The sequence below is a fragment of the Lissotriton vulgaris genome, chromosome 7 (assembly GCF_964263255.1).
Source record: "Lissotriton vulgaris chromosome 7, aLisVul1.2, whole genome shotgun sequence".
In the NCBI taxonomy this organism is placed as follows: Eukaryota; Metazoa; Chordata; class Amphibia; order Caudata; family Salamandridae; genus Lissotriton; species Lissotriton vulgaris.
In genome coordinates, this window is record NC_141695.1 from 31,514,171 (window position 1) to 31,539,245 (window position 25,075).

Genomic DNA, 25,075 nt, shown 5'->3' on the forward strand with positions numbered 1-25,075 from the left:
ATCTAACTCAACTGCGACTGATGTCCGAAATAGGAAAGCCCTCAGTCCAACACTGCCTTCTGATACAATTGATTCCATCTATTCAACCGTATCTGCAGTATGACCTGACGCAATTTGAAAAATTTCTTCTCACCCGCTTCAGGTTTAATCTCTTTCATATTATGGTCTCATTTCCGTCACAGAACATATGGACACCCAATACGACACCGTGCCCCTGTGACTCTATTTCATCTCAGTCCACGATACATGTTCTCTTCTTTTGCAGATTTTACACGCCACTTCGCAAAAGGTGGATTATACCAATTTTAAAAGTCATGAAGATCCGCAGATGCCGCCCAGCGTACCTGGCGCTGCAGTTTTTGGAAAACACCTTAGCAACGAAATCTGTTGTACACTATTTAAAACTGTGCCTCAGGCATCGCACGAACTTATGAAAATCATATAGCTGCATTAAATACGGACTTTAGAGACAGTATAGTGCTCTCTGTGAGAGATTAATCTTTTATATTTTTTGAACCTAATGTTATTAATAACTTTTCTTATTTTTTATTGTGTATATTTGTACTTGTATGGCTTTCATCATGAAAACCGAATAAAGTTCTTTTTGAATTTGAATTTGATTCACGACCACACGTGCCCCTGCTGCCCACGCCGGAGGGCAGAGTTTACAAGCTGCACGTGTAAGTGGCCTGTCAGGCGCTTCTCTTCATGCCCCCGCTCCAGTGCCCGCTCTGCTGCCACCCCCCGAAGAATCCCAATTTATGAAATCTCAGAGTACTTTTTCTGTTTCTAGAGCCGCCTGTATCCAACAACCAGCGCTCAGCCGGGGCTCCCAGCAGTCGCGACATGGCCTCGACATGGAGCCGGAGGTCGCATTGCTCCACCTGAGCGGGGTCTCCGCGGAGGACGACTCCAACAAAATGTGAGGCACCGCCCGGGGGGCTTGTAAGTAACGCCAGACTGCTATCCATGGTGAAATCGGGAGCAGGGTGAAATGAGGTCACTGGTTCTGTGCCAAGAAACCCTACGCTGTGAGTGCCTGGTGCGCGCCCCGGGCTGGGGTATCTGCTGTCAGAGCCCCTCCCGCCCCCTCCGAGGCTGCAGCTCCTGCTCCTCTGAGCCCACGGGCTGGAGGCGCGGAGCTGGGGGTACCTCTCCGGCCCCGCCAGCCTCACACGGGGGCAGGCTCCTCCCTCACACCCGGGGCCCTCCCTCTCAGCCTCTGCACAGCAGGCAGCGCCGCGACTTGTGAGCAGATGTCCGCGGAGGATAAACCTGCAGGAGCGCAGGGTACCGGGCATGACGCACAAGGGCAACTCCGAGGTAAGGGGGGCACTGGGGCATGACGCGCAAGGGCAACTCCAAGGTAAGGGGAGCACTGGGGCATGACGCGCAAGGGAAACTCCGAGGTAAGGGGGGCACCGGGCATGACGCGTAAGCCAGGGCAATTCCAGGGTAAGGGGCCACCAGGCATGACGTAAGTGCAACTCCAAGGTAAAGGGGGCACTGGGGCATGACGCGCAGCAACTCCAGAGTAAGGGGGGCACCGGGCATGACGCGCAAGCCAGGGCAACTCCAGGGTAAGGGGGGCACAGGAAATGGGCAACACTAAAGTAAGGGGGCGTGACTGACGCACACAAGTGCAACTTCAAGGCAAGGAGGTGCACCGGGCATGAGGTGCAGGGGCAACTTCAGAGGAAGAGGGCACCGGGCAAGAGAGCTCCCAGCGCCCCTACGCGGGGAGTGAGGGGGGGGGGGCACAGGGCAGGAGTTGGTCAGACAAACACCATTTCAAGAAGGACAGGTGAGGGCGCTGGCCTTGTGGGGCGTTTGCAACCCACAGGTAAGGAGGAGAGATTGGGGCCAGAGGGCAAGGAGCGCTCTCCCACCCCCTGGTAAGGTCGGTGAGGGGGGGGGGGGGGGGGCAGAGGTATGTGTCTCTGAAGGGCTCTGAGGGGGCAGGGCGCCGCACCGCTGCTGCAGGTGTGTGGTGTCACTCCTGGGTGTGTCTGTGCTTGTTTTTCATCAGTGACATGTGACCCCCCCTGGCTATCTCCAGTCAGGGACGATGAATTACACACCCGCCTCTCGGATCCCACAGAGTGCCCTGTCTGCAGCTCTCCCGCCGCGTCCAGGTGCTTGGCCTCGGGTGCAGCGCCTTCTGGGCGCTCTTTGGCGCCTCGTGTGGTCAGGGGCGCGTCATGTCCCATTCCCGCTCCTGCGTGTGCACGCACTGTAGTGCGAGCGCACCAAGGTGTGCTCGGGGCAGGTATCTGTCGGCGTGTGCCAAGCTGACCATTGACGGCTGCATGCTCCCCCCCCCCCCTGAGGTTCACTCCATGCCATATATCTTCATATTGCACACTCAGGGGCCTCGGGCACGGGTGTGCGTGAGTGTCTGTGAATTCTCACACACAGATGTGCGTTTGTATTGTTATGCCGCCTCTGACTCTTTATGATGCATTTTGATTATTATTGTTTTCGGTGTTTCCTTCAAAGTGTTTTTGTGCAATAATGCAGGGATTGGTGTAAGATTTAACATATCGCGTGCTGTGTGTATGCGCGCCATTTTCCAGTTCAGCAAAGTGGCAAACGGAGGAATATGAATCAAATGTCGTTGTTCACGCAGGTTGATGAAAGGGGAACCGGGATTGGCTTGCACTTCTTCAAACCCTGTATTGCACCTTTTATCACTAGTCACACTCGCGTGCAGCTGCTTCGAAGCTGTGTTTTTCAGGGGCCTCCTGTCTGCCTGCTCCATGTCACCTCTGCGCTAGTCTTGTGCATTTGAAAGACGAGGGTGGATTTTGTTTGCACATATTATGGGGCAGATTTACAAGCCCATTGCGACACTTTTATGACGCAACAGCGGCGTAAACAATGCGCCACGTTGCGACTTATTTACAACGTGACGCATAGGCAGATACGTCATGTTGTAAAGCCCCGCGCCACATGAAACTTGTGTCAGGCTTCATGTGGGCGTTCTATCGCAGGGTGGAAGTTCCCTCACAGGAAAGCCCCGTAAAACTGACACAGTGAAATCTGCAAGATTTCACGGAGTCAGTTTTACAACGCTGCTGCGTCAAATCCTTACGCACCACGTTGAGTATGGGTGGCCCCTGTGCATTGCAGGAGTTGCGTCGCGCTTGTGATGCGACTCCAGCAATGCGCCGCCCAAACGCCACAAGATGCGTCACGCATCTTCCCTTCCTTGCACCATGGTGCACCGCATTGTAAATGCGGCGCATCTGTGGTGGCGGAAGAAGGGGATTGCATGACGCATCTGTTCTGGCGCATCCCTGCTGATTTGCAGAGATGCGCCAGAACATGTAAATATGCCCCATAATATTTTGTGCGCAGTTCTGTGCGGCGCTGCTTTTCCGAAGGCTGCTCTGCGTGTGACCTTGTGCGGAAGTCTTGCACCCTAGACACCTGCAGTCTGGTGCGGATCCTTCACGGCAGAAGCTGTGCACTACACATTGGATTTGAAATATATTGCTTTAATAACAGGTTATTAAAGTTGTTGCTCGTCTTAAGTTCCTCGTTTGTTTTTCGCTTCCGTAGTTTTTGTGGTCGGGGTCATAGGTCAGGCGCAGGGTGCCTGTAAAAGTGAGATTGAAGTTGTAACCCGTGTGTGTTTTTACAATAAGTGTGAACCAGGGGGCACTTCACCCCCCGCTGACACTCTTATTCCACCCCTGGGCCTCTCTGGAGTGCCAGGCACGGGTTCATTTGCAGCGGTGTAGTTTTAATTATTTTAAAAGTTTTATATAGCGCTAGCTTAACCCGTAGGTATCGGAGCGCTTTATATTTTACATTTGACGGCAACACTGGGGCATCTCACAAAAAACGTTGGGTTCTGCCTAAAAAGCACCAGGGCAGATATTTTTATTATAATAATTGTACTCTGTGGACACTGAATGAGGTACAGTGGTATTGTTGACCCTAGGGGAGACTTCCCCAGGTCAGGAGAATTTGTGCTGTCTACAAGGTATTGTATTGCAATTGCATTTATATAGCGCTTACTAGCCCTGATGGGGTGCTGAAGTGCTTTCTCGGCGAGTAGCACGCTACTCTCGGACCCATAGAGGATTAATGTTGAATTTGTACAGTGAAATATGAAATTTGAGCAGTGGACATGTTACTCTGTTGTTTTGATTGAAAGGATAGTGGAGGGATACAAGAGGGAAAGATTTCGTTGTTTATCTTTTGGAGGTCATAGCAGCAGGAGGAGGCTTGGGGTGAGTAAAAAGGGTTTTGAAGGGACAGAGTCAGAGGGAAGAGTTTAGAAAGCCTTGTTTTGGGGGATCAGTATGGTAAAAGAGGTGTCAGATGATGCAAGGAGGGGTAGATTAGGGAAGAGTCTAGAAAGGGCTATTTTGGGGAACATAGTAGTGGTATGGGGTTTTGGGTGAATGAGAGAGTGGATGTAGAGGATATATTGATAGAGGTAGAGGGTGAGAAATAGGGTAGTGCATTGGAAAGAGTAGAAAAAAGAGGTTTGAGATGAGTCCGAGTTGAAGTAGATGATATATATAGGGGGATACAGGGTGAGAAATAGGGTATTGCATTGGATGCTTTTTTAGGAGAAAAGTAATAAATATATAGATCCAAGTACATGGAAGGTATATATATGTATTAAATAAACTCTGTTTTTCAAGTGTTATACTGTTTTATAAAAACATAATTATTCTATGTGTTTATACAAAGCAATACACATATATAGGTACAGCGTCTGAACAATGCTGTGCGCTGTGTGCTCATTTTCGGGCTTCTACTGCTGCTAAATCTGATTTGCCTCACATTTTAATGGTTTTAATCTGTATGTACTTGTTTTAATCCTTCTTAGAATACAATTGGTATGAACTTGTTTTAATCCTTTTGAACACTCTAGCGCGACCGCGGTACCAGTCTGTACGAGCGGGTCCGCCTACTTTGGTCAGCGCTCTAGTTTCCTTCCTGCCCTTTAAAACATTGCAATGACTCGGCTGCGCAGTGGGCGATCGCAGCGGGCGCGCCAAAGGCAAGCCCATCTGCGCCCGTCAGCGTCTCCGAAGGCGGTCAGCGTCGGCCACTCTGGCGGTAAGTCCATTTCTGCGCATCGCATATGCTACAATAAACATAGGCTGCTAGAAATGGGAAAGAATATGAGTGGGCGCTCCCCTCTTCCCTTATCCTTATTTGCGCAACCAATGTTAACGGGCTGCTCAATATGTGGCTGGGACGCCTTTATCAAAGAAACTGGTTAGCTGTCTGGGGAGCCGGTCAGATATCACTTACGTAACCGGCGTACTAACCAATCTCAGACTTACACTCAACTTTACGCAATGCTTCTTTTAAAAAAAAATTATAATACTTTTTATTGGTATTTTCACATTTACAACAAATGAAATTTAACATGTATAGACACTTTGCGTTTGTTCTCATAGGGGCCCTGGTCGGTGATTTTTGGCTAAGAATATCTATAGGGTTTTCCCACTTCCCCTTGTGTGGTCTGATCACTTCCTTTTGGATTTTACATTTAAAAAGGCCATAGGGAAGTCGCAGCTTAGTAACTTTAGACCTTTCCATTTAATTACATCCGATGCAATGAGTACTGCTATTAATAAGCTTCCTATATCGTTCAGTGGAGATTTAGAGGCAGATGCGGAGGGTCTGGACAACTGGCTTCAGCTCCGGGCTGGGGAACTTGCATCCCTTGTTTTGTGTCCAGTGAAAACTGTAAGGTCCTCTTCCCCTTGGTTTACAACTGCCCTTACAGAAAGCAAGAGGACTTGTAAACACTTTGAAAGGACCTGGAGGAAGGACTTCAATCCTAATGATAAAATTATTTTTAAACAGGCGTTGAAGACCCACTATAAACAAGTCCTTGAGGAGAAAAAAACGTGTTTTCTCTGCTAAAATTGAACTAGCAAAGAACAAAAATAAGGAAATTTTCAGAATAGTCAGTGAGTTCTCCTCTCCTAGAGCGGCGGCTAAGTCATTCATCCCTACGGAGGCATGGACGAACCGCTTGGCCTCATTTCCTTCACAAGATTAAAAATATTCAGGAGACCTTCCCGAGAATGTTCCCGGTGTTGATCGATAGTGGTGAGGCAGACTTATCCCTAACTCATGTGAGAGAAGCATCCCTGAATCAGTTTCCATTGGTTCCCTTGGAGAAATCATTAGAAATTATGAAAGCCCTTAAATCCGGCTCTCCTTACGACCCATGTCCGGCCAGGATTATAGTATCAATAGCGGAGATTATCAATCCTGTTGTTAATCGGATCCTTAACCTGTCGTTGCAGATGGGCCTGGTCCCCGATAGGTGGAAAAGGGCAAACATTCTCCCCTTATTAAAAAAAAAACAACTTTAGACCCAGAACTGGCCTCTAACTACAGGCCAATATCTCTGCTTCCTTTTTTTTCTAAAGCCTTGGAAAAAGTTGTACACCAGGTCACTACTTCATTTGTTGAAACAAATTCAATACTCCACCAGAGTCAGTCGGGTTTCAGGGCGAACTTCAGTACTGAGACGGCGCTGCTGGAAGTGTCGGAAGCCATAAAGGGTGTGTTAGATAAGGGCGGCAAAAAGCTGCATTGATATTACTTGACTTATCTGCGTCCTTTGATACCGTCCCCCATGACCGACTCCTGGCGAGACTTCAGGAATGCGGCTTGGGGGTACGGTACTCAACTGGTTTGCTTCCTTTCTAAAGGACCGCCAGCAAATAGATTGGCCCCCGCCTTTAGCGGCCCCCTTCCCCCCTTTCGTGGTGGGAGTTCCACAGGGCTCAATTTTGAGCCCCACCCTCTTTTATATATAAATATATATATATATATATGGGACCACTAGCGTCTTTGGCGGAGGCTCATGGAGCTAAAATTGTGTTGCATGCGGACGACATGCAACTTCTCTTCACTTCGGCAGGCTACTCATTGCTTCATGCGGAGAGTAATCATCCTGCCCACCTGATCCGCTGCATCCCCTATTGGGAGATGCTGCGGATTAGGAGAATCTGCAGCCTGGATGCTGACTGCTTTAAAGCACAGAGGGAATGTCGGTCAAGATTCATCGAGAGAGGATATGGTTCTCATATGATCGACAAAGCAACAAAAAGAGCAAACACACAAGATAGATCTCAGGCATTTGTGACTAGAAGTGTAGTCAGAACTAACTTAAGTGAGGATCAACCGTTAAGGCTTATACTAACGTATAGCAATCAACATCTAGCAATCAGAAAAATTATCAAAAAGAATTGGCCTCTGATTAGAAATGATCCCATTTTAGGGGAGAAACTTACACGCTCTCCCAATCTGACATTTAGAAGAGCTAGTGCTATGAGCAACACACTAGTCACTAGTAGTCCAGAAATAAAAACAAATGATCTATGGATCTTGGGGAGTAAAGGGTTCATAAAGTGTGCAACATGCAAGGCATGCAAACAAGGGGTCAACAAAACCGAATACCATAGCCCCTTCAAAAATAAACCTACCAAAATAGATACAAAAATTGACATGCCGCACTGAGTATGCTGTATACGTGCTGGAGTGTCCGTGTGGTTTAAAATATGTGGGGAGCACAAAACCCAAATGCCACAAAAGGATACTCCAGCACTTACGAGCAATCAATAATGGTGATGACACGTACCCGGTTGCAAGGCATTTTGAGGCTATGCATGCCAAGAACCCAGATGACCTAAGATACTATGTGGTGGATTGCATTCCCCCGTTGAGACGAGGAGGAGATAGAAACGCTAAACTGAGAAAGTTAGAGACAAAGTATATACTGAAGATGGACACCAAAAGTCCAAATGGATTGAATTCCACCGAAGATTTTTTTAAAAATTTTTAAGAAATGATTCTGTTTTTAAATGTAAATATCTTTGAGTGTTTTTCATCAATGAATTCAAAATTTGCCGTTTGCTGTAAATATACATAAAAAATATAGCTTTTATTCACAATCATTTTTTACAATTTTAGGTTGGGTATACACATTATAAACACTTGCACTTTACTTGGACATATCCTTGCATTGCCCACTTGGGATTAATTGATTATGTGTCATTGCCACTGATGTATTTGATGCTGCTATTCTCAAATGTGCGCAGATTCTTGTGCTTTATTAACATATTTAGATTTTTTGGCGACTGGGAATTCTTTGCACAGATTTTAATTAATCGTGTTTAATTAATTCATTTTCCAATCATATGGCTTTTATAATTTCATTTAAAATGATTTTAAATATTTATTATAAATATTTATTTCATGCACTTTGCACATTTGCAGATATTTGCACACTCAGTTTACTGTATTTTACAGATATAATTATGCAGTGGTTGACACTCAGTCTGTTGTCCATTTCTATTGCACTTATGTTTGCACTAACACTTTAAATTGTATGAGCTTCCCCATGTGACTTGTCATGTGATCAAGGTCCGAGGAAGACCGAAACGCGTCATGGCGGAGGTGCTGGGTGAAAAATAAAAAATACTGCAGCACGACTTTGGGTTCGCGTAGTCTCTGTGGAGATTGTATTCCTGTGGGTGAGACGACTTTCAGAATATATATATATATATATATATATATATATATATATATATATATATATATATATATATACATGTAGGTTGTATGTATGTAGGTAGTACGATCAAGCCCGTTCATCAATGGGTGTTACAACATTTAAGGGCGATAAAGAATGCAGATAGATCCTATCCAGTCGCCCGACATTTCGAAAAGTTTCATGGAAAGAATCCAAGCAGTCTGTCCTACTTTGTTATTGATTCTGTACCCTTGAATGAAAGAGGGGGGGATAGGGTTAAAAAGCTGCGCAAACTAGAATCATGGTACATAGTGGAACTGAATACAAGAAGCCCGTACGGATTAAATATTGAAGAGGATCTGTACACACACCTATGAACTTTGACTAAACTGTAATATGGATGATTGTACTGTGGTATATTCAGCTTCTTGGTTAGCATAAGTCATTTTTTCGGGTTTAGAGTTTACAAAATGTTGTGTTACTGTTTGTTAGTATAATTTTTGTTTTGACACTTGAATGATGGAACTGATGAAATTTGCCCACTTGGGCTATATTCGAAAACCTTTTGGTTTTGGTTTCTTAAGTGTATCCGTTAAAAACTTTGGGGGTTCTCTGATACGAATGAAATTGATTGAATACAAACCACTAATTGTAGTTTTGTTAAAGGAGGTTAGCCCACTGGGGCTGCATGCTAAATCTCGGAGTATTCTCTGAATCGTTAGGATCTTAACAATGAGCGCGAACATTTAGCGCTTCTTTGTTATAAATAGGGCTCCCGGTTTTCCGTTTTTACGGATATATACACATAAATACAGATGGAAAACTATTTTTCCATTGTCTGTATTTATATTTAGAAACGGAAAAATACGAGTAAAACTGTGCATGGATGAGGTCACCTTCTGGCATGTGCTAATCAGCAGTGAGGAAGCACACCTCGGGCGGCGCTCGTTAAGCTCCTCTGCTACAATCTACTGGCGCCAAGTGAGTCAATCGCCTCAAAGACACACACTTGCACACTTGGAGTGCACAATATGTTAAATGCAGATGGCCCATTGTCATTCTAAATGTGATAATCATCTGCAGTCAGAATGACAATGGGCTGTCCACAGCCTGTGCGAGGGTAACTAAGCACTTCAACACTTTCAGGTTGAGTTCGCGCTATATAAAACTGTTTCTCAACTAACAATTTCTCCTCTCATTAACGTTCTAATAGCGCCACCGAGCTCCATACGAAGGTGGTGTGCTGAGAGGGGCTGTGTGGGATTGGGTTTGCAGATGTACATGACATGCTTTTTGTATCAACACTTCAGATTTCAGTGGGACAGGAGGAGGGGAGGCCGTCGTGAGGAGCAGCCTTCCCCATTCATTCCCCTCTAATCCCTCATTACACAGCACTTTGCCACCTGTAGCGCCTTGTGTGACGCCTTGGGCAGCCTTCGCCAGAACACAAGAGTTTACATTGAGCTAACTTCACGTTTTTTGTGTGGGGGATGGTGGGGGGTGGTGGGTGGGGGCGGGTGTCGGAGTTGAAGGGAGCTGGTGAAGTGAAAAGGTGAATTGCTTGAAAACGTGAACAAAATACATTCGGCTCAACACAGACAAATGTCCTTCAATGGCAAAGTGCGCAAGTTACCAACCTTTTTAGGAGTGAGAATTAATTAGTATGTGAGATGACGTCACACGAACGGTTGGGAGAGAGGCAAGGGTATAACCCGATGGACTGGGAAAGACCCCTCGGCCTTCGAGCGCTCTAAGTTACACTGGATCTCAGCTGCCTGCACTGGGGCAAAGGCAGCTCAGTGGGTTGAGTCCTTGCTGCCCAGAACTGCGTGTAACGTGCAAAACACGGCCTGGTTGACTCAGTGTATCACCCTTTTCCGATTTAGGAAATGAGTCGATTAATGATGCATACTGAAAGTGCCAAGAACCAACTGGTGTGTGCCTTTCACGTGTCTCACAAACATCGGAATAAATGACAGACCAGAAGTGATATCAGGGGAATTAAAAAGGCATATTACATGTAAAACGAACACCTGCACACTCACTAAATGTGTATGAAGCAGCACTCAGAGGTGAAGAGAGAGTCTCCTCCCACCATCTTAAGCAGTCTGTAGTCCTTCTTCTACAAGGGGGTGCTTCCCAGAAGCTGTTCATGGCAAAGAAGAGCTCTGAATCGAGTGACATTTAGTTAAGCTTCTAGTCCTCCTTCTCAGCAGGCGTGATGATGTGACCAGTGTCGCTGGAGATATTGGTGCAAGAGATGCAGCAGCACCCAAAACTTGAAAGAATGTAGATGGAGAGTATGTTCAACAAATACCTACGTAAAGTATTGGACTTCTGTGATCATGTATATGTATATTCAGTGGGTGGCATGGACTCGGTGATGGCCTCCTCCCTCATTTTGGGTCCCACCCATCCTATTTCTCTCTAGATTTTGTTACCAGTGACCTCTTGTAAAGCGCTCTGATACCCTCTTGGGTCATGTTCACGCTATATAAAACTTTATAAATAAAATAAAGTAACAGATTGCGTTGGGATAACCCGGATGTCGTGTAGAGTTGTTGTAAAAGACTGGGCGCTTTGTCGGTGTTGGTCCTAAGGGTTTAAGTATGCAGTGTTTTTTTAATGAGTTGAAATGATAGGTTACAGTGTAGGGAAGGAGGTGTGTGGGGTTTCTTTGACGAACAGCCTAACTACTGAGAACTGTGGGCAGTACTGTGTGGGTGGTTTTCGAGGCGTTTGGTAGGAGTACGTGCAGTGTGTTTGATGCTCTTGGTGACATTAATAGTGTAGGTGTTATGTGCAGAGGTTGTGAGATGGGAAGCAATATATGCTTTCTATAGGCGGTGGCAATTTTTTATGTGGTTTTCTGTGCGATGTTTTGGGTCTGATATGCAGGCCAGTGTTAACTAGTGAATACATTTCGGTGTATGTATGGGGAAGCGTTTCACACACTGGCATCCAAGCAAGGAAGAACACACGCAAGGAGGGAGTGAGAGCACATAGACATATTTTAATTGAAAAGGAGACGCATGCAAACTGTAAGCCGTATTGTAAAGTAGAATCAGAGAATTGTTCACATGAATCAAAACGGCAAGGACAAGCAGGGCAGCTTCAAACTGATCCAGCGTGGATATGCTAGCAACAGTGTGAATTTGGGTAGAGTAGACACAGTGTATTCAGAATCGTAAGGAGACATTCAAGCGAATAGAGTACGATGTTCAGGAATCTCTTCAGGTGTCTTTAAAAGGGAATGTGGGCATGTAGAATTAAGCAGAAACTCAGTGGGTCCAGGGAAACCATAACCTGAATCAAAGGGACACAGACATTTTTACCTTCCTCCTGAGGTTAATGCTGGCAACACAGGAAAAACAGTCACAGGGGTAACAAGCGCTATATAAATACAAACTTTTTTCCTCCTCTACCCTTCTGCTATCATTCTAAATAACTGACTAACCTGTCCACCACTTAAAATGTACTTGCATGTTTCACTATACAAATTCAACACTAATCCTCTATGGGTGCCGAAGTAGCGTGCTACTCGCCAAAAAAGCGCTTTGACGCCTAGTCAGGGGTAGTAAGCGCTATATAAATGCAATTACAATACAATACAATAAACACTGAACAAAGCACAGGCCTTGAGAAAGCTGACACCGGCCCATTTAGCCTGCTGCCACCAGGCCCTGGTGCGAGGGGGGGGGGGTGCCAGGAGCTGTTTACACAGGAGGGGGGCCTGGACTTCTTCAAATCCAGTGCAAGAGAGGGGCATGCAATGAATTTCTTGTATATTGTAGAAGTAGTGCAACACTAAGTACCAATGCCTTCAACTTCAAGCGTAGAAAGGCATTTTATGTTCGCTGTGTTTTCAATTTAAATAAATGTGGAAAAATACTAGCTGTAGCGTCGTCTTTTGCGTGTGGCAAAAATAAATGTGGATAAATACAGAAAAAATGCCCAAAAAATAAATACAGATAAATACAGACGGAAATGGCAAAAAAATAAATACCATAAAACCGGGAGCCCTAGTTATAAATACCCCTTTAATAATGATTACTACTTATTTTTGGGTTTTTTCAATGACATTTGTGTAATTTGTGTTTAGCAAATTAACCCCGTAATGAATATTATGTATATACAAACCTTTTTTTCACGGAAATACGAACCAGAGAAATCGATGTGATTCTTTCTTTCAGTTCTATGATTTTACCTGTCACGTGATGCATCACGTGACGTTTATGCACTTTAAATGTTTGTATGTGTTTTTTGAACTTTAATCGTGACCAAGCCTGCTGGGTCAGGCGAAACGCGTTGATAGCGACTGAAGAATAAAAAGAAGGTTTTTCACCACGCTGTTGTCGTCTCCTCTTCGAATGGATTGTCGAGGTTTTGAGCTCGTAATATATATATATATATATATAAATATATATATATATATATATATATATATATATATATATATATATATATATATATATATTTATATATATATATATATATATATAGGACCACTAGCGTCTTTGGCCGAGGCTCATGGAGCTAAAATTGTGCTGGATGCAGACGACATGCAACTTCTCTTCAGTTGCAAAAAAGACTCAGACTTTAACCCCTTCGCTGCTCATGACGAGCTCAGCTCGTCATGCAGTACACTGGTCGTGTGCTCATGACGAGCTGAGCTCGTCATGAACCATGGGATTTAACAATTTCCAGCACTGGACATGAATCAGCTCAGCAGTCATGTTGTTAAAGGAGACAAGATGAATTCCTGTCTGACTGAAGTGTTTTCCTGTCTACAGGCTAATCAGCTTAAATGTAATCCTGAAAAGTCGGAGATTATTTTCTTTGGCCACCCCCCAGCAGTGTATGGCGTAATTGGTGGCCAGCTGATATGTCTCCCCCTTCCACTTCTGTCAAAACAGTAAAAAACTTAGGGGTGAAGTTGGACGAGAACCTTTCTATGCAAGCTCAGATTCAGGCAGTGGTCGGCTCTTGCTTTGGCAGGCTGAAGATGCTAAAGCAGTTCCTGCCTTCCTACCTATCACTCAAAGAATAAGCATTTACAATGCAACTGTCTCGCCTTTGCCAAAGTTAGAGCTGTTGGCATTGTTAATCACAACATTTTTTATTTATGTGTTGGTTTTGAAAACAGAAAAATAAATGGCATTGTCATTTACAATGTCAATAGCTTAATCTCTCGCAAATGCGAGACCTATTGCATTTGCACCCACACACACACACACACACACACAGAGCCACACACTCACAGAGCCACACACACACACACATACACACACACACACACACACACAGAGCCACACACACACACAGCCACACACACACACAGAGCCACACACACACAGAGCCACACACACACACAGAGCCACACACACACACACACAGACACACACACAGAGAACCACATACACACACACAGAGCCACACACACAGAGTCACACACACACACAGACACACACACAGAGGGCCACACACATACACATTGAGCCACACACACACACACAGAGACACACACACACACACAGAGCCACACACACACAGAGCCACACACACAGAGCCACACACACACCCAGAGCCACACACACACACAGAGCCACACACACACACACACAGCCACACACAGAGCAACACACATACACACACACAGAGCCACACACACACACACACACATAGAGCCACACACATACACAGAGCCACACACTCAGAGCCACACACACACACCACAGTGCCACACACACAGAGCCACACACACACACACAGAGCCACACACACAGAGCCACACACACACACACAGAGCCACACACACACACAGAGCCAAACACACACACACACACACACACACAGAGCCACACACACAGAGCCACAGACACAGAGACACACACACACAGAGAGAGCGACACACAAAGAGACACACACACACAGAGCCACACACACATAGCCACACACACACAGAGCCACACACACACACACAGAGCCTTCCACACACACAGAGCCCCCCACACACACAGAGCCACACACACAGAGAGAGCCACACACACACATGAGAGCCCCCCACACACACAGAGAGCCACACACACACACACACAGAGCCACACATCCACACACAGAGAACCACACACATGCACACACAGAGCCACACACACACACAGAGCCACACACACACACACACAGAGCCACACACACACACACACACACACAGAGCCACACACACACACACACACAGAGCCACACACACACACAGAGCCACACACACACACACACAGAGCCACACACAAAGCCACACACACACAAAGCCCCACACACACACACACAGAGCCACACACACTCACACACACAGAGGCACACACACACACACACAGAGAGCCCCCCCCACACACACACAGAGCCACACACACGCAGATCCCCCCACACACACAGAGAGCCCCCCCCACACACACACACAGACCCCCCCCACCACACACACACACAGAGCCACACACAGGGAACAGAGGCCAGAAAAAACTATCACAACGAGGGAACAGAGTGGAAGGGCAGAAAAGCAAGCACAACAAGGGAACAGGGGGTGGCAGAAAAGCAAGCACAATGAGGGAACAGGGGCAGAAAAGCAAGCACAACGAGGGAACGGGGGGGGCAGAAAAACAAGCACAACGAGGGAACAGGAGGGGCAAAAAAGGAAGCACAACGAGGGAACAGGAAGGGGCAGCAAAGAAAACACAACAAGGTAAGAGGGGGGCAGAAAAGCAAGCACAACGAGGGAACAGGGGGGCAGAAAAGCAAGCACAATGAGGGAACTGGGGGAGCAGAAAAGCAAGCACAACGAGGGGACGGGGGCAGAAAAGCAAGCACAACGAGGGAACAGAGGCAAGAAGAGGCAAGAAAACAGGCACAACGAGGGAACGGGGGGGCAGAAAAGCAAGCACAATGAGGGAAAAGGGGGGGCAGAAAAGCAAGCACAATGAGGGAACAGGAGGGGGCAGAAAAGCAAGCACAACGAGGGAACAGAGGCAAGAAGAGGCAAGAAAACGGGCACAATCAGGGAACAGAGACCAGAAAAGCGAGCACTCACCGGCTGGGGCGGAGGACTCGGCAGGTTCTCTTCTTATTCCGGAGGCGGTCCAGCAGAAATGGCCTGACATTTTCGGACTGGGGGGTGTGTTTTTCATTCTCTCCTCTTCCGATTGGCTGGAATGTAAAATTCCAGCCAATGGGGAGAGGAGAGAAAGAACCTAAAAAAACACGCCTTTCAATCCCAAAAACACGAGGCTTAAATGGACAGACGCCCCTCTTCTCCAATGGCTGACTTCTGTGTAGGAAGCCAGCCAATGGAGAAGAGGGGCGGGTTCAAGCCCCCACTGAAAAAACATAAGATCTCGCCGGCGAGACTGCGCAAGCGCAGCCTACGCAGGCCGAGACGTAAAAATGGCAGTCCAAGCTATGATAGTCTCTAGGCTGGACTAGGTGAACATACTGTATCTAGGGTTGCAGGAGTATTTACTGTTAAGGCTGCAGGTGGCACAGAATGCGGCAGCCAGAGCAAAACTCATACTGGGCCCAAGAGCACAGATGTCCACATGTTTGGAATCCCTGCATTGGCTCCCAATCGGCAAGAGGATCCATTTTAAGACCATGGTTCTGGCTTTCAAGGCTCTTCACGGCATAGGTGACGGGTACATCAGGAAGAGAGTCCAGTTCTATTGCCCTCACCGTACACTGAGGTCTTGAACACTTCAGTTGGCATGTGCCCCCAAATACCACCAAGCACGGATAGAGGGGCGCTCCTTCCAGGTTCAGGTGAAGCAACTGTGGAATAATCTTCCCGGGGAATTAAGATTGACACAAGATCTCCTAGCATTTAGGAAATCACTGAAAACCTGGCTATTCTAGCATTAATACCGAACCGGGTTGTCACACTGCATAGTTAATCTGTTCAATCTCACGCCTCAGCGCCGGGACATTCTACGGAGTAGGTGTGCATTTATAAATACCCATTTAACGTAGCATATCTATAATACAAATAAACGCTTATGTACAGAGTGATATGCTGTATATTTCTGTTTGCATATGGTGCTTATGGGGGGTAAGAGCCAATTCTTGAGTAGTTTTCTGAAGATAAGATGGTTGTCCGTAGATCTTATGTTGAGAGTAAAGAGTTCCATAGTTTGGCTGCTTGAACAGAGAAGGATGTGCCACCATGTTTTTCTTCTTGTATCTAGAGATTTTGAGGCGTGGTGCCACTTTAGAGTGGAGGTTCCTTTGTTGAATGTGTTTTGTGATTTTATTCCTGATGAAGAGCAGTCCTATTCCATGTGTCACTTGGTGGGTGATACAAAGCAGCTTGAACGTGGATTTTCTGGCAACCGGTAAACAATGCAGGGCTTTCAAGGCTGGTGAGATGTGGTCTTGCAGTTTGATATGCAACTGTAGTCTGGCAGCTGAGTTCTGAATCCGTTGTAGTCTTTTCATGGTTGTTAAAGAGCAGTCCCCTCTATGCCGGCTTTGTAGAGTCTTTGTACCAGAGTGTCATGGTCAACCGTGTCAAAGGAAGCCGAGAGGTCCAAAAGGAGTAGCACTATAACCCAGTTGCAGTCAACTGGGCTATCAGGTCATCCCAGATGGCAAGGAGGGCAGATTCTGTGCCTTTTCTTGGACGGAATCCTGTTTGGAAGTCTGAAAGTATGGCATTCTCTTCAATGAATTGTGACATCCGGGCGAAAGCTGCTCTTTCTATCAGTTTACCCAGGAAAGGTCCATTTGTAATAGGTCTGTAGTTGTCAGGGTTCAGCTGGTCCAATTTTGTTTTCTTCAGTAATGGGCGTATGCATGACTTTTTGAGTACTTCTGAAAATATTCCAGTAGTAAAGGAATCGTTGATGATTCTTACTGGAGTGTGAAACAGTGAAGGTATTGGATCCTACATCTGGCCAGCCCGGATCTCAACAATTGTTTTCTGGTGTGTCAATATTTGCTTTGCTTGACTCGTTGTTGCAAATGTGATACATTTGTACATTTGTAAATGTGTATGTTTGTAGATACTGTATATATGAACCTTTTGATCTGACAGTATTTCTGTTTGTGCCTGTTCCTTAAAAAGATTTTGAAATTATGTGAAAAAGAAAATAAATTTGTTTGGAATACAAACCAGTGGTTACACAGTACATTTTGACTGTGTGATTTGAGAATTGTTGTGTGAATTATCCTGTCCAGCCACCTTGTTCTGTTTTCCCCTCTTACTGGAGTGGCAGCAGAGGTTGTTAGAAGAATTGTCTTGAAAGATTACGATGGACACTGGTCAGAAGAGTTGCCGGCAGGTCTGCATGCTTTGACCAGGTCCATATATTAATTGTGTGAAATGTGTTGGAAAGAACGTAGAGACTGGGTTAGAGTATTCTTGGATTGTTACTTTTTAAAACGGTTAGTGCTGGTGCTTTGTCTCTGTTTTAAGTCTGAGTCCAACATGTCTGCTTTGTCTGTGTAATGATTTCCCAGTTTGTCTGTGAAATCTTGAGGAACGGGATGAGTTCCTTCTAAGCAATTTGGTTTAAGAAATTCATTGAGTATTTTACAGAATTCTTGATTTGCACATTTAGCATTTTGAATTCTGTCTGAATGGCACATTGTCTTTTCTTTTTTGATAGCTGACTTGTATAATCTGTTAAATTTCTGTAGGTGAAGTTTGTCTTGTTTGGCATTTGTTTTGAGCCAGACAAGTTGCAGTTTTCCAATTTGTTATTTTATGTCTTTTATCTCAGTTTTTTTTTCTCCATGGTGCTTGTTTTCTTTTGTTCTGTTGTGTGGTTTTGAGCAGTGTCAGGATATCAAAAGCTTCCTCTAGCCACTCGTACAGTTTTTGAACAGAATTTATTGTTTCCAGATCTGTACTGGATGTTAGTTGTGTTTCTCAGTGTTCCAAATTGAGTTTGTTCCACGGTCGATAGGTGGATACATGTAAGGTGCTTTTAGGTGAGTTGCTTAGTATTAATTTATGTTGGAAAGCAAGCAAGTGGTGGTCTGACCATGTGACTGGAGTTATCGTTTGAAAGGTAACTAGTTTGGTATTAGCAAAAATGAAATCTAGGATGTGTCCAGCGATGTGTGTGGGTTTCTGGACGATCTGATGCAGGTTTAGTGCGTCTAGGCCAGCAATTATTGTTTTCGGATGGCGCATATTGGGTTTGTCAAAACAAATGTTATGGTCACCCAGACGCATAGGTTGGAGTGTATTGATATCAGGTTTGAAACTGTGTCTAGAAGTGCATCTGGGAATGCCGCCTTGCTAGGTGGAGGTCTTTAAAGGAGCAGGAAATTACAGGAGGAAGGCGGTGTAGGATTGCATCTGGTGAGAAGAACCTCACAATTCTTTATGGAGATGTCGTCAACTTTAGTGATATGCAATGTTTACCTGAACACAACAGCTAGGCCACCTCCTTCTTTGCCTATATGATTTCGGGTGCTCGTTTGATAACCTTGAGAAATTGCTCCATGCAGGACTGGAGCCATTTCATCTCCCAGCCACGATCCAGTTATGAATAGTATGTCTGGTTTTGCATCGGTGAGGAGGTTGTAGATGTGATGTTTGTTTTTAGACAGTGATAGAGCATTTTTAGTAGACAGTTAAGGGAATGTGTTTTGGTGACAGTGAGACTTTGTTTTGTAGAAGAGTAATCAGTATTTTGTGGGTTTGTAGCAGGTGTGTTTTTAGTGCTGCTGTTAGCTGTATTAGGATAGGAATCGTGTAGCTGTTCTGTAATGTGGTTCTCTTCAAGCTGGCTTAGAAGGCATTTTGATGGGTCTGCCTGCATAGGTGGTGGAGACGAAGTTTGAGAGTGAGTTGGTGCGCTGTGTTGTTTTTGTGGTGTGACCTTGTTGTGTAGTAGACACGGAGAAGCAGAGTTGTGATGTGTGGCATGTTGCTTAAATTGTTTGTGTTTGTTTAGGGCGGAAGGTGTATGAGTTAGGGATGGTGGTGCAGCATGTGGGTCATGTAGTAAGGTTCTAAATTGTCCAATGGATGAGAGGCGGTTAGAAGAGAGCTGCTCAGTTGCTGCATTTGTGTTAGGTATGGTGGAAGAGAGAAAGCTTGGCATTGTAGTCTGTTTATTTGTGTAGTTTGAAAAGTGGGTGTATGGTTGTATTTTGTGACTGTAAGTATTATGAGGTGTTGCGCTTAAGAGATTTTGTTGTGCTGCTGTGCATGATATGTTTTGTTTTGAGGAGTAGTGAAAATAGGTGCAGATGTATTTGTTTCATGAGATAGAGTTGTTTTTATAGTTTTGTTTGTGAGATGAAGTTGTAAGGTAAAGGGGATGGTGATGTGTTGGTGACTAGAGTGTATGTTGTGTGTAGGAGGGGTTGAAGTAGAGTTGAGAGTGTTTGTCTTACACTTGATTGCTCCAAGAGTTAAAATGTGTTTTGCTGTGGGGTGTAAGTGTTGTGTTGTTGTGTTACTGTGGTAAAAAGAAGAGTGTTTTGGTCGGACAAATGATGGAAGGCTGAGTATAGGTTTGTTAGTGATAAAAGGGGGTCTGCTAGGAGTAATTAGAGTGGGGAGTGTGTGTCTGGATGGGGTGTAGCTTAGTATGGTATGGATTGTTTAATATTTGTTGGTGATTGTACAAATGTGGGTGTCTGGGATAGAAGGGTATATAGACGTTGTTTTGTGTGGTTTTGTAGTGTGTGCTGGTACATTGATTTGTTCATAGGGTTTGTTAGTAGTAAATGACATGTGTGGAGTACATTTGGTGTTAGTGTGTTACTCTGTTCATGGATGGGGTGGGGTGTGTGTTGAGGTATGGGAAAATGGAAAGCCCTTCTGGCTCTAGTCCCGACCTGTCTCGAACAAGCTCAACCAGCCAACTGCCCTTGTCCTCTCCCCCGGTGTAATCAGATTACCGTATATACACACCGAGTGCGCATCTTGGTCTCTATGAGCAGGGCTTTAAGTGGGATGGAAAAACTGGGGGGGTCTCTCGAAGGGGCATGGCCAATGTAATTAAGGGCGCGGCTTAAAAACACCTAAGCTAAAAATCTGTGCCTAGCATAGTGTGCCGCCCCCGACGTGTATATTACTGTTTCCGTAATTACATTCAGATATGATACAAGTAACATCATACCTACAATAAGTCAGGACTATTGGCTTTGGCAATGGTTGTTAGTTGCATAAGATAAATAAGCAGCAACTATGGCTTGTATATAATATTGAAAAAGCTTCGACTTAAAGCCCTGGTGACAACAGGACAATGTTGCTGCTCCTGAGATTCAAAAAGAGAAGAGAAATCCAGAGAGAAAATGACTCTCTTTAAAGGATTTCCCTTCCACTACAACGCTCCTCTGGCATGACGTCATTTCGTAACTTCTCCACTAGTGAGAAGTGAGCAGAGTGAGCACGCGCACATCGATATGCCCGCTGTCACGACTGTCCGGAAAAAAACGGGCCGCCTGTGCCAGGGCACAAACCAGAGCCTGATAGAGACCCGTTTCGAGGCCACCTTTAAAAAACTGCTGGAGGTCAGACCCAGTGAGACCCGGACCACTTAAATCTCTGCCTATGAATGACACTGCTTTCCGCTGCTTCCTGCTCGGTCATTGCCCCAAGAAATATCACTACATTTAATGGAAGGGAATTAACTCACCTTAAAAAGATAGTTTTGTGGAAATTCAACTCGTTGTCCTCAGATAAAAGTAGATGTCAGCAGCAAAAGTTAATTTTAACATTTTAGATATGCACGGATTGGCTGGAAGGTAAATTCGAGACATAAGTTTGCTGGTGCATTTTTTCAATTTTACCTCACGACAAAATAGGATTATTGAAGCACCTATTTTCAGACATTCGTTTTTTTTTTTTGCCAGTAAAAGGCAGGACGCAAAACTATCTTTTAAAAATAACGTATTTCGCTCACATCAATGATGTTGTCATGTGTCACCATGTTGAATACAACCCCATGCAGGACTTATGCATGCTGGGACTTGAATTTCTGTCCTTACCTCTACATGTATGGTCTACGCGATTTTACAAGTAAGATACTATTGGTAAAAATAAAAACCCTGTTTTGGTGAGAGTCACACATCATAAGCATCTTATGGTATTCTCTAATCTCATCCCTCACTCCTGATTCCTCCTTCTGCATCCCTCCCCCCTCGGTCTTCATTCCGCATTCCTCACTCCTTGTCCCTCATTCTGCATGCCTCACTCCTGGTTCCTCATTCCGCTTCGCTCACTCCTGGCTCATCATTCCGCTTCCCTTCGTCCTGTTTCCTCATTCCACATCCCTTACTCCTAGTACCTCATTTTGCATCCCTCACCCCTTCCGGATCACTCTCTCCTTTTTCCTCATTCTGCATCCTTCACGCTTATGTCCTCATTCCACTTCGCTCACTCCTGGTTCCTCTTTCCGCATCCCTCAGTCCTGGTTCCTCCTTCTGCATCCCTCACTCCTAGTACCTTATTTCGTATCTCTAACTTCTCATTCTTCATTTCGCATCCCTCAATCCTTCTGCATGCCTCACTCTTCGTTCCTCATTCTGTATCCGTTGCTCCTCGGTCCTCATAATACATCCCTCACTCCTGGTTCCTCATTCCACTTCCCTCACTCCTTGTTCCGCATCCCTCACTCCTAGTTCCACATTCCGCATCCCTCACTCCTTGTCCCGCATCCCTCACTCCTCGTTCTGTATCCCTCACTCCTCATCCCTCACTCCTTGTTTCGCATCCCTCACTCCTTGTTTCGCATCCCTCACTCCTCGTTCAGCATCCCTCACTCCTCGTTCCTCATTCCCCATCCCACACTCCTCGTTCCGCATCCCTTACTCCTTGTTCCGCATCCCTCACTCCTCGTTCTGCATGCCTCACTCCTGGTTCCTCATTCTGCTTCCCTCACTCCTGGTTCCTCATTCTGCATCCCTCACTCCTGGTTCCTTATTTAACTTCCCTCACTCCTGGTTCCTCATTCAACTTCCCTCACTACCGGTTCCTCTTTCTGCATCCTCAGTCCTGGTTCCTCCTACTGGTTCCCTCACTCCTTGTTCCTCATTCTGCATCCCTCACTCCTAGCACCTCATTTCGCATCCCTCAGTCCTTGTTCCTCATTCTGCATCCCTCACTCCTGGTTCCTCATTTAACTTCCCTCACTCCTGGTTTCTCATTTAACTTCCCTCACTCCTCGTTCCTCTTTCTGCATCCCTCGGTCTTGGTTCCTCCTTCTGCATCCCTCACTGCTAGTACCTCATTTTGTATACCCCACTCCTCAGTCTTCATTTCGCATCCCTCAATCCTTCTGCATGCCTCACTCTTCGTTCCTCATTTTGTATCCCTCACTCCTCGGTCCTCATAATACATCCCTCACTCCTAGTTCCTCATTCCACTTCCCTCACTCCTCATTCTGCTTACCTCACTCCTAGCATCTCATTTCCCTCACTCCTTCCGCATCCCTCACTCCTTGTACCTCATTTTGCATCCCTCACTCCTTCTACATCACTCATTCCTTGTTCCTCATTCCGCATCCCTCACTCCTAGTACCTCATTTCATATCCCTCACTCCTCATTTTGCATTCCTCACTCCTTCAGCATCCCTCAGTCCTTCATTCTGCATCCCTCACTCCTGGTTCCTCATTCCGCATCCCTCACTCCTGGTTCCTCATTCTGCACCCCGCACTCCTGGTTCCTCATTCCGCTTCCCTAACTCCTGGTTCCTCATTTCGTATCCCTCTCTCCTCATTACGCATGCCTCACTCCTGGTTCCTCATTCTGCATCCATAACACCTAGTAACTCATTTTGTATCCCTCACTCATCATTCCTCATTACACATCCCTCAGTCCTTGTTCCTCATTCTGCATCCCTTCCTCCTAGTACCTCATTTTATATCCCTCACTCCTCATTCCTCATTTCGCATCCCTCAATCCTTCTGCATGCCTCACTCTTCGTTCCTCATTCCACTTTCCTCACTCCTTGTTCCTCATTCTTCATCCCTCACTCCTTCCGCATCCCTCACTCCTAGTTCCTCATTCTGCATCCCTCACTCCTAGTACCTCATTTCCTATCCCTCACTCCTCATTCCTCATTTCGCATCCCTCACTCCTTCCGCATCACTCACACATTTTTCCTCATTCTGCATCCTTCACGCTTCGGTCCTCATTCGACTTCCCTCTTTTCTGGTTCCTCATTCTGCATTCCTCACTCATGGTTCCACATTCTGCTCCCCTCACTCCTAGCACCTGATTTTGTATCCCTGACTCATTCTGCATCCCTCACTCCTCGGTCCTCATCCCGCTTCCCTCACTCTTGGTTCCTCATTCTGCATCCCTCACGCCTCAGTCTTCATTCCGCATCCCTCACTCCTCGGTCCTCCTTCCGCATCCCTCACTCCTAGGTCCTCATTCTGCATCCCTCACGCCTCAGTCTTCATTCCGCATCCCTCACTCCTCGGTCCTCCTTCCGCATCCCTCACTCCTAGGTCCTCATTCTGCATCCCTCACGCCTCAGTCTTCATTCCGCATCCCTCACTCCTCGGTCCTCCTTCCGCATCCCTCACTCCTCGGTCCTCATTCCGCATCCCTCACTCCTAGCTCCTCATTTCGCATCCCTCAGTCCTTGTTCCTCATTCTGCATCCCTCACTCCTGGTTCCTCATTTAACTTCCCTCACTCCTGGTTTCTCATTTAACTTCCCTCACTCCTGGTTCCTCTTTCCGCATCCCTCAGTCCTGGTTCCTCCTTCTGCATCCCTCACTGCTAGTACCTCATTTTGTATACCCCACTCCTCAGTCTTCATTTCGCATCCCTCAATCCTTCTGCATGCCTCACTCTTCGTTCCTCATTTTGTATCCCTCACTTCTCGGTCCTCATAATACATCCCTCACACCTAGTTCCTCATTCCACTTCCCTCACTCCTCATTCTGCTTCCCTCACTCCTAGTATCTTATTTCCCTCACTCCTTCCGCATCCCTCACTCCTTGTACCTCATTTTGCATCCCTCACTCCTTCTACATCACTCATTCCTTGTTCCTCATTCCGCATCCCTCACTCCTAGTACCTCATTTCATATCCCTCACTCCTCATTTTGCATTCCTCACTCCTTCAGCATCCCTCAGTCCTTCATTCTACATCCCTCACTCCTGGTTCCTCATTCCGCATCCCTCACTCCTGGTTCCTCATTCCGCACCCTGCACTCCTGGTTCCTCATTCCGCTTCCCTAACTCCTGGTTCCTCATTTCGTATCCCTCTCTCCTCATTCCGCATGCCTCACTCCTGGTTCCTCATTCTGCATCCATAACACCTAGTAACTCATTTTGTATCCCTCACTCATCATTCCTCATTACACATCCCTCAGTCCTTGTTCCTCATTCTGCATCCCTTCCTCCTAGTACCTCATTTTGTATCCCTCACTCCTCATTCCTCATTTCGCATCCCTCAATCCTTCTGCATGCCTCACTCTTCGTTCCTCATTCCACTTTCCTCACTCCTTGTTCCTCATTCTTCATCCCTCACTCCTTCGGCATCCCTCACTCCTAGTTCCTCTTTCGGCATCCCTCACTCCTAGTACCT

The 25,075-nt window shown here is 46.0% G+C and overlaps 1 protein-coding gene across 2 annotated transcripts in view; it reads left to right on the plus strand.

Annotated features, from left to right (window-relative positions):
- Nucleotides 1-785: 785 nt before the first annotated feature.
- KEL (Kell metallo-endopeptidase (Kell blood group)) overlaps nt 786-25,075 on the plus strand; it is a 554,418-nt gene continuing 530,128 nt past the window's right edge. The window contains exon 1 of one of the 2 annotated variants that reach the window (XM_086929702.1): nt 786-1,323. In XM_086929702.1, coding sequence (XP_086785828.1) covers nt 1,300-1,323 — 24 coding nt within the window. In that variant the 5' untranslated portion in view covers nt 786-1,299. The remainder of the gene's footprint in view (nt 1,324-25,075) is intronic. The other variant, XM_086929703.1, reaches the window with a different exon arrangement.